Source organism: Propithecus coquereli, unplaced genomic scaffold (genome assembly GCF_000956105.1).
Source record: "Propithecus coquereli isolate 6110/MARCELLA unplaced genomic scaffold, Pcoq_1.0 Scaffold213, whole genome shotgun sequence".
Lineage (NCBI taxonomy): Eukaryota > Metazoa > Chordata > Mammalia > Primates > Indriidae > Propithecus > Propithecus coquereli.
In genome coordinates, this window is record NW_012146412.1 from 1,345,331 (window position 1) to 1,360,344 (window position 15,014).

At 36.5% G+C, this 15,014-nt stretch overlaps 1 protein-coding gene across 1 annotated transcript in view; it reads left to right on the plus strand.

Annotated features, from left to right (window-relative positions):
* Positions 1-15,014, plus strand: part of RFC1 (replication factor C (activator 1) 1, 145kDa) — an 82,799-nt gene that overhangs the window by 8,193 nt on the left and 59,592 nt on the right. Inside the window, 2 exon segments of the mRNA XM_012644470.1 lie at positions 4,853-4,981; positions 11,278-11,419. Of these exon segments, the coding sequence (XP_012499924.1) occupies positions 4,853-4,981; positions 11,278-11,419 (271 nt within the window).

Genomic DNA, 15,014 nt, shown 5'->3' on the forward strand with positions numbered 1-15,014 from the left:
TTATTCTATTTTATTTTTTAGAGATGGAGTCTTGCAATGTTGCCCAGTCTGAACTCAAACTTGCCCAGGCTGGTATGCAATGTTGCAATCATAGATCACTGCAACATTCAATTCCTGGGCTCAAGTGATCCTCCCGCCTTAGCCTCCTGAGTAACTGGAACTACAGGTGCCTCTGCACCCAGCTTTACTTTATTTTATTTTTAATTGACACATAATGTACATATTTATGGGGTACAATGTGATGTTTCGATACACGTATATATTGTATAATGATCAAATCAGGGTAATTAGCATATCTGTCACCTCAAACATTTATTGTTTCTTTGTGGTGAGAACATTCAAAGTCCTCCCTTCTTGCTATTTGGAAATATACATTATTAACTATAGTCACCCTACTGTGCAATAGCACACCAGAACTTACTCCTCCAATCTAACTGTAACTTTGTACCTGTTGACCAACCTCTCTCCATTCCTCCTCCCCACTACTGCCTTCCCCGCAAGCCTGTGGTAACCACTTTTCTACTCTGCTTCTATGAGATCAACTTTTTTAGATTCCTTATATGAGTGAGATCATGTGCTATTTGTCTTTCTGTGTCTGGCTTATTTATTTATCATAATGCCCTCCACATTCATCCATGTTGTCACAAATGACAGAATTTCATTCTTTTTTATGGCTGAATAGTATTTCATTGTGTATATATACCACATTTTCTTTATCCATTCATCCATTGATGGAAACTTAGACTGATTCCATATCTTGGCTATTGTGAATAGTGCTTCAGTAAACATGGGAGTGCAGGTATCTGTGACATATGGATTTCATTTGCTTTGGGTAAATTAAATACTCAGTAGTGGGATTTCTGGATCTGTAGTAATCATTTTGAGACCCAGTTCAGGTGTTTCTTTTGGGAAGCAGTCCCTGAAATCATCTGTATTAGGTGCTTCTGGTGCTTGCATAGCCTTATGATTAACTTTGTCTTAGCTGATTGTATGATATTTAATTCTTTATATACTAGTTTGTCTTCCAGGTAGCTTCATGAGGCCATTTTCTTCATGAAGGAATGGTCACTTTGTGCCGTAAGTCCCTGGCACACTGTCTGCCTGTAAGCATGTGAGGATCAAATGTATCAGGAATAAGGAGAAGAGAAAGGCCACTTTGCTAATTGTGGGGTATGGCTACTTTTGCATGGATCCTTAGAGTTACAGGAAATCTGTGAGGGGGCAGTCACGGTCAAGTGGAAAACTGTGATGGAGATTTCGAGTTAGAGGGCCAGGTTCCATGCTGAAGATTTTTAGTTTCCCACCTCTGACTCTCACAGGGATCTTATGAGACAAGTGGCATCCCAAGGAAACTAAGGGACAGCGAAATGAAGTAACTTATGTCAGTTTTTATTTTTTATCAGCTGGGTAGTGTGTGAGCATCTGTTCCCCCACGTCCTTGACAAATTTGGACACCATCTTAAAACTAATTTAATCAAGTTTTAATTTATCTGCTCATTATTTATGAAGTTGAACACCTTTTATTATGTGCGTTGGTTATTTGTATTTCTTTTATACTTTGCCTATTAGCAGCTTTAATTCATTTTTCTTTTGGATTATCTTTTATTGATTTGTAGGAGCCCTGTTGTATATTACATATGTTGTACATATTTTTAAGCTAGTTGCTTGTGGGTTTTTGTTGTTGTTGTTGTTTTTCAGGTGAGGTCTTGCTGTGTTGCCCAGGCTGAACTTAAACTCCTGGGCTCAAGTGATTCTCCTGCCTCGGCCTCCCGAGTAGCTGGGAGTACAGGTTTGCACCATTGTGCCCAGCTCTGTTGCTTGTATTTTAACTTTATTTATGACATCTTTTGTTGTATTTTTATGTAGTCAAATCTGCCTTTCTTTTTTTTTTAAAACTCTAATCCCGTGACAGATTAAAATCAGCCTTTCTTTATGGTTGGTTTCTAGCCTTGATTCTAGCAGAAAGGCCTTCTGCTTTGAAGGCCTTTCCCTTGCCAACGTTATAAAAATCACTTTACAAATTTCTTCATTTTTCTACTTACACACTCAGCAAGAATTATTCTTTACAGATAAGGGAGGTGTTCAGATCTATTATTTGGGCATATGATTAGCTCTTAGACTTATTCTGCATTTCATGAAATCTTGGAAGACCTGGACTACTAGACAGGAAATGGTAATTAGGAGAGTTCAGGTGAAGTCACATTCAAATTGCTAATCTCTGCCTCTGTAAGTTAAGGCCAAATTGCTAATATCTGCCTCTTAGATGTTTATACCCAAGATGGCTGCTCACACTGGAGATAGTCCTAAAAAGATGTGAGTAGGATGGCTTCCATTCTGATGAAAATTCTTACCCCTAAGTTTAGATTTTTAGTGTAGACTGAGTTAGATCAAGATGCTGTAATTTCTTTTAGTCTTATGCTGCCATCAGAGTATGGGAAGTGTGGGGAAGGAGGGTTAAATAATGGGAAAGGAAAAGAAAGGAGATATGAGTGGGAAGAATTGCTTAGGAAGGAAAGGTGTAACAGTGTGGAGGAGTGGCAGCGTGGGTTTTTATACAGGCATAAATTAGCTCAATATTGCCAGCAGTTCATTCTCTGAATTACATTTTGTTTTCTCTTTGTGGTTGGAGGCACTTGGTGGTTCTAAAACAGGTTGAAAACCGCTACTTTCTTTAACCGGATTATTAGCGTACAGTTTGGTATTTCTGTGGTGCATGCGCACTCTCTTTCTCTGTGTGTATGTTTAAACAATCACCACTGTTTGATGAAGAATCGCTGTGTAATTTCAAAAGTGAAACTCTGGGCCGGGCGCGGTGGCTCACGCCTGTAATCCTAGCACTCTGGGAGGCCGAGGCGGGAGGATTGTTTGAGCTCAGGAGTTCGAGACCAGCCTGAGCAAGAGCGAGACCCCCGTCTCTACTAAAAATAGAAAGAAATTAATCGGACAACTAAAAATATATAGAAAAAATTAGCTGGGCATGGTGGCTCATGCCTGTAGTCCCAGCTACTTGGGAGGCTGAGGCAGTAGGATCGCTTGAGCCCAGGAGTTTGAGGTTGCTGTGAGCTAGGCTGACGCCACGGCACTCGAGCCCGGGCAAAAGAGTGAGACTTTGTCTCAAAAAAAAAAAAAAAGTGAAACTCTGATGTGAAACTCTCATTTCCTCCAGAAGCAATGAAGTAGTTGTCAGCCTCAAATTTGATTCTTTGCAAGTTATAAAAAAGACTGTGGTTTTCTTTATTCTTCTTTTCTTTAGCATCTGACACAGATGTCTCAGTTTCACTGCTGTGAGGTATACATTCTGTAAGCGTATTTTTTAGACTTAGACTTTTTTTTTCTTTTTTTGTTCCCTCTGGCCCCCCTAGACTTAGACTTAATTAGGATGGATTTGTAACTTTTCTATATGAGCAGACTTACAAAAGAGGGTATAAAACTAGGGAAGTCTTTAACCTTCCCCCCGCCCCCAATTTAACAGGCCTGTGTACCTCATTTATCTGCTTTGTTTATTGGGTTAGCCACAAAGCTGTGTGTGCGTCTGTGTGTGTGTGTGTGTGTGTAACATATTTGTTTGAGATTTTTGGCATTTTAAGAGTATGATAATTACTACCAGGATCTAGAATGTAATTGCTAGCTTTTTGTATACTTTATAAAGTACTTTTGTGGGCATTTCTCTCATACAGTAAAGAGAGGTTAGAGGGATAAAAAGTATCGAAAACTCACGATTATAATAATCAAGGATAGGAAGAGGGAAAGGTACAGCTGGTTCTTGAATCCAGTTTTTTGGAATTCATATCCTAAATTTTTCTCATTATTTTGTATTCTTTATACTCTTGCCTATTAGCAGAGATAATTATAAATGCAGTGTTTCAGTAATATGAAGGGATATTAGTTCAGAAATGAGGTGAAGGGAAGCTTTCTAATGAGCCAAAATTATGATAAATACACAATTAATCCTTATAAAGGCTAGGTATTATTAGTCCCACTTTACTGAGGAGAAAACAGACAAAGTAACTTGCCCAAGGTCACATAGGTGGAAAGCACTAGAGCACAGATTCAAACCAAAGCTTTCTAAGGTCTATTCCCTCTCCTGTACACCACGGTTTCTTCAAAACTAAATGTGAGAAGGATAGGGAAGAATATATATTCAAAGGATGAAAAAAGTGAGTAATTTTAATTGTCAATTACATTGTAAATGTTTCAGTATGATTAATTTGAATTCTGTAGTTTAACCTGGGTAAAGAGCATATTGCAATAAGCATCAAAGTTTTTTCTTGGGAATTTGGGGAAATCATACAAAGAAAAATAATTTGAAGGTTTTCAGTTATTAAGAATGATCAGAGTTGTGAGAGTTATTCTTCTCTCAAACTGGAGTATAAGTCCCACAGACAAGGATTGTTTTCTTCAACACTTTGTCTTCTCTCCAACTGTGCCTGGGACGATGGGATGTATGTCTACTTGATCAATAAATACTGCCTACTACTTGCCTGTGTAATAATTGTGCTATCAGTAACAAAAATTCCACTTGCTTATTTTTGCCCTGTTTTTGGTCAGATTCTGAGAATTAGTATTACTTTTCATTAGACAAGTTATTTTTATTTATTTATTTTATTTCACTTGGAGCCACGCCCAAGAGGCCTTGAGCAAGTGAACTCCTAGACAAATTATTTTTAACTCAGGTAATTTTATCAGTTAACTTTTGCACTTAAAAAAAATGCTACTGCACACATGGAACTATCTCGATTTGGACAAATTTCTCAGGCTAAGCCAGCGTGTGTGTAAAGCTATCCATTTTAAAATTGAAATTAGAATTTTATGCTGTTAATGTTTACTTATAAATCTCCTTTTTTGCTTCTAGGACATTCGGAAATTCTTTGGAGTTAAACCAAGTGGAAAGAAACTTGTAACTGAAACAGTAAAGAAGAATGAGAAAACAAAGTCTGCTGAAGAAACTTTAAAAGGAAAAAAAGGAATAAAGGAAATCAAGGTCAGTTTCCCAGATACAATTTTGCATTATATGAAATGTTAAATAGGCTCAGTTCCTAAACTGGACATGTTGGGAGCTTTGAGTAAGTGTAGATTTCAACTCACTTAGCAGTAGAAGTAATAAGGCTATTCCTTATTTCTGATTAATATAGCTTACTACATTTATAGCTTGGTGTTTTCCTTGGTTTTCCTGATGTAGAAAGGCGCCCTTTTTAGTTGTTAAAACTTTGCATTTTAGGACCAAAGTTTGCTCACAGTGAGCCCCTATCGTCAGGTGAATGGTGTTAGACTAATGGTGAGGGAAGGCTTTGAAGGCAAGATTTATTCTTTACCCTGTTCCTCCATGGGCCTCAGAGAAGTTAAGATACGGTGTCAATATGGAAAGCAGGCAATGGCTATAGTAGCGTACTTGAATTAATATTGTTCCACTTTATGGCCAGGTGTGGTGGCTCATGCCTGTAATCCCAGCACTTTGGGAAGCTGAAGTGGGAGGATTCCTTGTGTTTGGGCAACATAGCGAGACCCTGTTTCTACAAAAAATGGAAAAAAATATTAGCTGGACACACCTGTAGTCCTAAGCTACTTGGGAGGCTGAGGCAGGAGGATGGCTTGAGCCTAGGAGTTCAAGGCTGCAGTGAGCTATGATGGCGACAGAGCCAGACTCTGTCTCTAAAGAAAAAAAAATATTGTTCCACTTTTTGTAAAAATGTAAGACTCTTGCAACTTTATAAGTCCATTTGACACCATTCCATTCTTTATGCCCTAGTTGTCATATGTATTGCATCTGTGTTAATACTTCACAATTCAGTATAATTTTGCTTTAAATAGGCATGTGTGCTATAAGGAAATTAGGAAAAAAATTACTCTCTTCAGTTTACCCACGTATTTGCTATTTCTGGTGCTATTCATTCTCACTGAAGATCTGAGTTTTCATCTAATATCATTTTCTTTCAACCTGAATAATTTTCTTTAGCATTTCTTATAGATCTTTTGGTGATGAATTCTGTAAGTTTTTGTTTATCTAAAATTGTCTTTATTTTGCTTTTGTTCTTGAAGGATATTTTTTGCTGGATGTGGAATTTTGGGTTGACAGTTTTTTTTTGTCTCAGCACTTTAAAGATGTTCTATTGTCTTTTGGCCTCCAGTTTGTCTGATGAGATGTTACTAGTCATTCATATTGTTTTCTCTTATGTGTAATTTGGGTTTTTATCGTGATTCGTTAAAGATGTTTTATTTATTTTTGGTTTTCAGCTGTTTGACTATGGTGTGCCTAGGGGTGGTTTTCTTGCATTTATTCTTTTTATGGTTTCTGAGCTTCTTGAATCTATGAATTTATATCTTTCATCAAATTTGGGAGCTTTTTGCTATTATTTCTTCAAATATTTGTTCTGCCTCATTCTCTCTTTTTGAATTACAATCACATACATGTTAGAATTTGCTATTGTCTCACACATTATTGAGGCTTATTCATTTTTATCAGTCTTTTTTCAGATTGGATACTTTCTCTTTTTCCGTCTTCAAGTTCATTAATTCTTCTTTTATCTCCAATTCGCTTTTAAGGCTGTCTAGTGAAATTTTTATTTTATTTTTTTATTTTATTTTTTTTCAGTCTCCGTTGAGACTGTCAAAAATTGCCAGTGCCAACTGTATTTCAAGTCGTTATGGTGAGGTATTGGGAAAAGTTTTCAATTAGCCATAATTGCACCTCAGATAAACCTCATTGGCTATGATACTGCCACTGTGCAAAGCTTTAAATATTATATTTTTCAGTTCTAGAATTTTCATTTGGTTCCTTTTCACAGTTTTTCTCTTCTGTTTTTGAGTGTAGTTATATTAGCTGTTTTAAAATTCTTGTCTGCTAATTCTAACAGTGGTTTATATCAAGAATTGGTCTCCATTAAGGGCCTTTTCTCTTGAGTGTTTGGGTCATGTATTCAGGCTTTCATAACAAAATATTAGGTTGATGCTAAAGTAATTGTGGTTTTGGACTGAATTTTACATCGTTTTAACTATGCTCAGACACGTCTTTATTAATCAAAATCAGAACCATTACAATCAAAACATTTTTGCTAACAAGGTATAAGTTTGTTTATTCCCGTAGCATAAAAATCCATGCTTCAGGATTTGAGGAACTCTTGGAAAGCATTTTCTGCATCCTCTTGGTTGTGGAAGCGTTTTCCCTGCAAAACGTTGTGGAGATGCTTGAAGAAGTGTAAGTCGGTTGGCGAGAGGTCAGGTGAATATTGTGGATGAGGCAAAACTTTGTAGCCCAATTTGTTCAACTTTTGCAGCATTGGTTGTGCGATGTGCTGTCGGGTGTTGTTGTGGAGAAGTTGGCCCTTTCTGTTGACTGCTGCCGGCGGCAGGCATTGCAGTTTTCAGTGCATCTCATCGATTTGCTGAGCATACTTCTCAGATGTGATGGTTTCTCTGGGATTCAGAAAGCTGTAGTGGATCAGACTGGCAGGAGACCACCAAACAGTGACCATGACCTTTTTTTTGGTGCAAGTTTGGCTTTGGGAAGTGCTTTGGAGCTGCTTCTTGGTCCAGCCACTGAGCTGGTTGTCACAGGTTGTATAAAATCCACTTTTCATCACACGTCACAATCTGATTGAGAAATGGTTCATTGTTGCATACAACAAGAGAAGACGACATTTTAAAATGACAGTTTTTTTGGTTTTCGGTCAGCTCACGAGGCACCCATTTTTCAAGCTTTTTCATCTTTCCAGTTTCCTTCAAATGCCAAACAACCATAGAATGGTCGATGTTGAGTTCTTAGGCAACTTCTCATGTGATTGTAAGAGGATCAGCTTCGATGATTGCTCTCAATTGGTCACTGTCATTTTTCCAGGCCAGCCGCTTTGCTCCTCATCTTCAAGGCTCTTGTCTTCTTTGCAAAACTTCTTTTTTTTTTTCCTTAAACAGCCAACAATTTTATTAATGTCACCCAAGTTTACTGATTTGTGATATGCTCTGGAAATTGCCAACATCAGCATCAACATCAAGGTTGCTTTTCTCAAACAGTGATTTGCAAAACTTCTTTAGCCACTATTGCACTGTATGTCCCTTAGGAGTTCCTGGGCCAAATGCGTTGTTGATGTTTTGAGTTGTCTCCGCTGCTTCACGACCCATTTTCAACTCAAATGAGAAAATCACTGGAATTTGCTTTTTGTCTAATATCATTTCCATAGTCTAAAATAAATATAAAATAAACAGCAAGTAATAAGTCATTAGCAAAAAAACACAAAGCAAGAAATGTGCATTAAAATGATGTATAACATAACCACATTTAAGAATGTATTCTAATATCAGCAAATTTAAACAATGCTAAAACCACGATTACTTTTGCACCAACTTAATAGAATAAATGGCTTAAGTAACAGAAATTTATTTTCTTACAGTCTGGAAGCTAGAAATCTGTGATCAGTGTACTGACCAATTCAGTTTCTGGTGAAACTGAATCAGTTTCTTTTTCTGGTTTATAGATTCCTACCTTCTTGCTGTGTCTTCAATGTGGCTTTTTCTCAGTGTGTATTTGGTGCACATGTAGTGTGTATGCGTGGAGAGAGAATAAGGACTCTAGTGTCTTTTCTTTTAAGAATGCTAATCTTATCAGATCAGGGCCCTACCTGTTTGACCTTACTTATCCTTAATTACTTATTTAAAGGTTCCATCTCCAAATATAGCCACATTTGGGGTTAGGGCTTCGACATATGAATTTTGGGAGATGCAGACATTGAGGCCATAATATTCCACCATTGCCATTCAAAATTCATGTCCTTCTTGAATGCAGAATACGTTCATTCCATCCCAACAGTCCCCCAAGAATCTTTTTTTTTTTTTTTTGAGACAGACTCTTGCTCTGTTGCTGTGGCTAGAGTGCTGTGGCATCAGCCTAGCTCACAGCAACCTCAAACTCCTGGGCTCAAGCGATCCTACTGCCTCAGCCTCCCAAGTAGCTGGGACTACAGGCATGAGCCACCATGCCCAGCTAATTTTTTCTATATATTTTTAGTTGTCCGATTAATTTCTTTCTATTTTTAGTAGAGACGGGGGTCTTGCTCTTGCTCAGGCTGGTCTCGAACTCCTGAGCTCAAACAATCTGCCCACCTTGGCCTCCCAGAGAGCTAGGATTACAGGCGTGAGCCACCGCGCCCGGCCTGATATGTTTATTTTTAAAATATTCATATTAACTCATCTTGAGCTAAGGTTCCTGGAAACCTTTTTTTTTTTACTCCTGCCCGCTCCCTCCCCTCCCCCCTGGAAACATTTTAAAAATAGTACTTTAGAATATTGTTTTTAAGGCAAAGGTCTAAATTTTCACTTTTTTGCTTGATTAAAAGATCTGGTTCATTTTTGTGGCATTTAAAAAGGAATAAACACAAAGGCTTTCCTTTGAATATAGTTTTAAAATAGGAAATGTGAATTTTTTTTTTTTTTTTTTTTTATTGAGACAAGGTCATGCTCTGTTGCCCTGGCAGTGCCCTGGCACTGCAACCTAAAATTCCTGGGCTCAAGCGATCCTTCTGCCTCAGCCTCCTGAGTAGTTGGAACTACAGGTGCACGTCGCCATGCCCGGCTAATTTTTCTGTTTTTTGTAGAGACAGGGTCTCAGTGTGTTGCTCAGGATGGTTTTGAATTCCTGGCCTCAAGTGATCCTCCCACCTTGGCCTCCCAAAGTGCTGGAATTACAGGCATGAGCCACCGTGCCCAGCCAGGAAAGTGAATTTTTGTGCATGCCTTTTATGATGCAGAAAATGTTGGTAAAATGATGGTAGAATTCAAAAAGTTTCAATTTTTGGTTTTGTGGAGAAGATCCATCTGGTGTGAATTCTTTTCTTCCTTTAATTTTTATTTTTATCTGATATGAATTCTTAAAAATGTAGCCTAAGACGCATTTATGGATTGTCAATATTTTGTTTTTTTTGAGACAGAATCTCATTCTCTTGCCTGGGCTAGAGTACCGTGGCGTCAGCCTAGCTCACAGCAACCTCAAGCTCCTGGGCTCAAGCGATCCTCCTGCCTCAGCCTCCTGGGTAGCTGGGACTACAGACACGCACCACCGTGCTGGGCTAATTTTTCTATTTTTAGTTGTTTGGCTAATTTTGTTCTATTTATAGTAGAGACAGGGTCTCGCTCTTGCTCAGGCTTGTCTCGAACTCTTGAGCTCAAGTGATCCTCCAACCTTGGCCTCCCAGAGTGCTAGGATTACAGGCGTGAGCCACCACTCCCGGCCGAGGATTGTCAATATTTTTGACAGTGATATGAAAGGTTCTTACTTAATTCTAAAAGTACTTGAGTGTTTACTGTGGGCCTGAGGAATTTGAAACAAACAAGTACATGTCCCTTTTCCCTTGAGAGTTTCTTTTTTTTTTTTTTTTTTTTGGGAAACTGTGGAAATTTAATTGTTCTATACAATTTAGAACAGTATGAGACAGGATTTATAAATGTATGGTGCAGAGGAAGAAGGACGCTAAAGTTTATATGAAACATATGTTTTTTACCAGATACTATGCTAAGTCCTCACACTTTGTCCTGATTTATATTTAAGTGCTCTGGCAATTAGGCTGTGGTAGGCAGAATAATGGCCCCCCAAAATATCCTATTAATAGGAAAAAAAAGATTCCTAGAACCTGTGACTGTGTTAGGTTACGTGGCAAAGGGAAATAAAAGTTGCAGATGGCCTTAAGGTTGCTAATCAGATGACCTTAAAATAGGGAGGTTATCCTAGATTATTCAGGTGGGCTCAGTGTAGTCACAGCCACTAGGGAAGCAGAAGAGATTTTGAGAGAGATTAACTATGGAGAAAGGTGAGAGAATCAGAGAGATGGCGGCACGAGAAGGACTCTGCTTGATGTTGCTGGTTTTTAAGACGGAGGGAAGGGGCTGCGAGCCAAGAAATGCTGGCAGCCACTAGAAACTGGAAAAGGCAAGAAATGGATTCTTTTTTAGAGTGTCTGGAAAGGACCACAGCCCTGCTGACACCTTTGAGTTTAGTCCAACAAGACCGACATTGGACTTCTGACCTCCAGAACTACAGAGTAATAAATTTATATTGTTTTAAGCCACTAAGTTTGTGGTGATTTGTTACAGTAGCAGTAGAAAACTAATACCTAGGCTTAACACTGGTTAAAAGTGACCTGTGAGAATTCACAAGAGATGTGCTTTGAAAAGGACCTTGAGGAATTGGTTCATCATAACTATTTTAAAAATATACTATATTATAATATTTCTTTTTAAAATTTTATTTTAACTACTTTAAAATACACTATATTATTATAATATTTCTTTTTAAAGTTTTATTTTCCTCTCACAGATTCAGAATCAGAGGAGACAATGCAGGTAAAAGATGCCAAAAAGCAACCAGAAAAATTGCCATTGACTTCTAAACCTGGTAAAATTTTACGGCAGGATCCTGTTACATACATTTCAGAAACAGGTAAGGTTACTACGTTTAGTTTTTGGAGACATGCAGTGTATGTTATGTTCTTGAGCTTTTCATTGGTGTCTAAATGTACCTCCTTCACTTTGAATGAATTTCTGTTGTCTTTTTGCTTTGTTAGATTATATTTATTAGAGGAAGGCTCTGATCATGTTTGTCATTTTGTGTGGACTAAGGGCCAATTACAGGGGAATTGGTTCTTGGAATATTTTTTTGAGATAGAATCTTGCTATGTTGCCCTGGCAAGAGTGCAGTGGTGTCATCATAACTCTCGGTGACCTCAAACTCCTGAGTTTAAGTGATCCTCCTGCCTCAGCCTTCTGAGTAGCTGGGATTATAGGTGTTAGCCACTGCACCCGGCTGGCTCTTGGAATTTTTTTTTTGAGTATTTTATATTGAATCATATAAGTTGATGCTTTATCTTGAATCATATGTTAAAATATTATTAGATTATTTTAGAACTATTAAGTTTTATATTTTGTGTGCTAATGTTATAATCTAAGTGTATAGTGATTATTCATATTTGTGATTTATAATTTAGCACAGATGTGACTTTAATTACCTGTATTCTCTGGCAACACTAAAGATTTTAGTATTAGTTTTTTGAAAGATTGTTTTGTACTTAAATTTATTTCTGTTGAATCTGTTTTGAGAGTAATCAAAGAACAAAAGACATTTATAAATACATACTAATTTTAAGATTTTGTAGTCTAAATAATTGTTTCTTAGATACTATACTTTTATATGAGGATCCCTGAATTGTCATCTTAGGAAAAAAAACTGAGATAAGTTAGTGGTGTAGTCATTTTGATTCTATCATTTGTTAACTCCTAGAGGAGACTGTAACAGGAATAATATGAGATGGTGTGTATGAAAGGACCAGACCCGGTGCCTGACACATATACTAGTAGGCAGTCAAAAGGAAAAAGAAAAACAATAAAAGCCCACAGATGAACTTTGTAGGCTATATGAGACAATTATTAATGAAGTCATTCAAAATGATCAATGACAAAATGTAAGTGATGTGAACATATTTTATGGGAAATTTTTAGTAAGCTGAGGTGTTTCTTTGTTATGGGCAGGTGACAGATTGACTCCTTTGTTTTTGTTCTATTGCTAAATATCAGCTCAGGCACATTGTGCAAATGAACTTTTCTTCCATTAAGAGGCCCTCCTCTTAGATCTGGCCACTTTGTGAAGTTTTGAACATGTGGGAGGGATAGTAAAAACAGTATGTTGATAGGTTTATTATGTAACTCAAGGTGGTATGATTAAGCTTTCCAGTGACACCCTGGAAAGGTCAAAGTTAGTGTGCAGACAGCCATGGCCTTCAACTGTGGATCAAGGCTATCCTTATCTTGTGATTTTAAGTACACAAAAAGGTCAGACAATCTAAGCTCTGATCACAGACTTTCTTTAACATAAGACTGTTTTTTTCAGGTGAGGAATTTTTGAATATTACTTTCTAAAGAGATGTCCAGCATTTTATCCACACTTTTTATGAACATTAGACAATATTTATGTCATTCTGCTGATAGCATGTTCATGTGAAAGTAAACATTGTCCCCTTGTTTTAGCTAAAAATCTTGAGGTACGATGTACCTATTTAATATGATGTTCAGTATTGCACATTATTCTGGTTTTTTTTTAGAATTGAGATATAGGAAGAAGCTAGTTCTATTCTTGCCTGTTTTATCTTCTCATAATTTTTTGTTATTTGAAGTGATAGGTGAATGAGGTTCCATAAAAGAGAATGAGACTATTAAAAAAAGTTCACAATAAAATTAGAATAATAACATCAGAAATATAAACAGTTTTAAAAAAAGAAAAGTATAACATCTTAAAATTAATATTCTACTGGAAAATCCTTAACCTTAAAACTATTCTTCTATTATTCTTTACTTTTTCTTTAAGTTGAACTATACTTTTCACTATTGGGTCACAAATATCTTTGATTTACATTACCAGTTTAAGTAAAATATTTGTGTTAATAGTTTAAAAATTCTAATCTAAAATTGTATTTGTTTATTTGGAGATTGGGGCTTCTTGTGGAAAAGTATTATATGACATGATTCAGTTTTAAAAATTTGTTAATTCCACAAGAAAGCGTTTTTGCTTCATTATGCCATACTTTATCTTTTCTTTCATGCCCATCTTCTGTATTCTGATTTTAAAAACACAGCCTTTGCTTTCTGTTGGCATCTTTCTTGCAGTATAGCATGTGTAGTGTTTAAGAGCATGGCCCTAGTTAAATCTTTACTTACTTTCTCTGTGGCTTAGTTTTCTCATATGTGAAGAGGAGATATTACTAGTAGCCTCCATGATAATCAAATGAGATAATGCTTGAAAAGCATTTAAAGTTGGATCTGGTAGACAATAAATGCTGAATAAGTATTAACTGTTTTTCTTATGTTTGACTCCGTTGTAAATCTACATCTATTTTGCGTTTGCGTAGATACTTAGGATTTTCTGTTGATTATGTCACTATGCTTTAGATACTTAGAAATGGTATTTGACCCACTTATGTTACAAATGTATGCTGTCCAATGTGGAACTACTAGTTACTTGTGGCTGTTGAGCACTTGAAATATGATTAGCCTGAATTGAGAGTGTTGTAAGTATAAAATACAGGTTTCACACAGCAAAGGAAACAGTCAACAAAATGAAATGGCAACCTGCAGATTGGGAAAAAATACTTGCAAACTATATATCTGATAAAGGCTTAATGTCTAAAATTTACAGAGAACTCATACAACTCAATTGTAGAATAACAAATAACTCAATTAAAAAGGCCTGAATAGACATTTCTTCAAAGAATACATAAAAATGGCCAACAGGTCTGTGAAAAGGTGCTCAATATCATTGATCATAAGATTTTTTAGCTCCATGAGAAATAGTTTTCATCATTACTTTGATTAAATCTGTCTTCTACTAGGATTTATTGATTTTTTTTTTAAACTAATTAAACCATATTTCCCAAGTTACAGGAAAAGGAAAAAATTGCTTATAAATATCTTTATAGCTAACCATTTGACTCTAGTAAAATGTTCAAGGTTGGTAAGAAGCCAAATACTGGTTGTACTGGGTAAATATATTTACTTTTAGTTGTTTAATGAAGTGAAAGACCTTGAGTTTTGTTTGGCAGAGATGACCTTTTACTATGCAGTTTCATCAGGGCCTGCTGTTTGATTGAGGATGTTGGGAGATTTTCCTATCTTGAAAATTGTTTATGACTGGAATTTTAATTGTGTACATAATTCCTGAGGCAGTTAGTGCTCTTGAAGTTGTAATTGTTTTTGCGGGGGGTGTGTTGTGTTCTCTAGGTTACCATGTAATATAAGTGACTTGTGACTTGGGAAAGTAGTAGCAGAAAATATTACTGGCGATGTGTGTGTAACATTCTCTTTGCTAATTTTTAGTAGCATAGTTTTATATATCAGACAAACAAGTATAGATTCTGTATATGATAGAGAGCTTTTCAGGGAAGCCTAGAGTGATTGAGGCAGAAAATTTCCTTGAAGTGAGAGGAAACTAAGAACTGTGTATTATGTTTTTTTGATTATACTTGTTTAAAAATTAATAAGATTAGTAA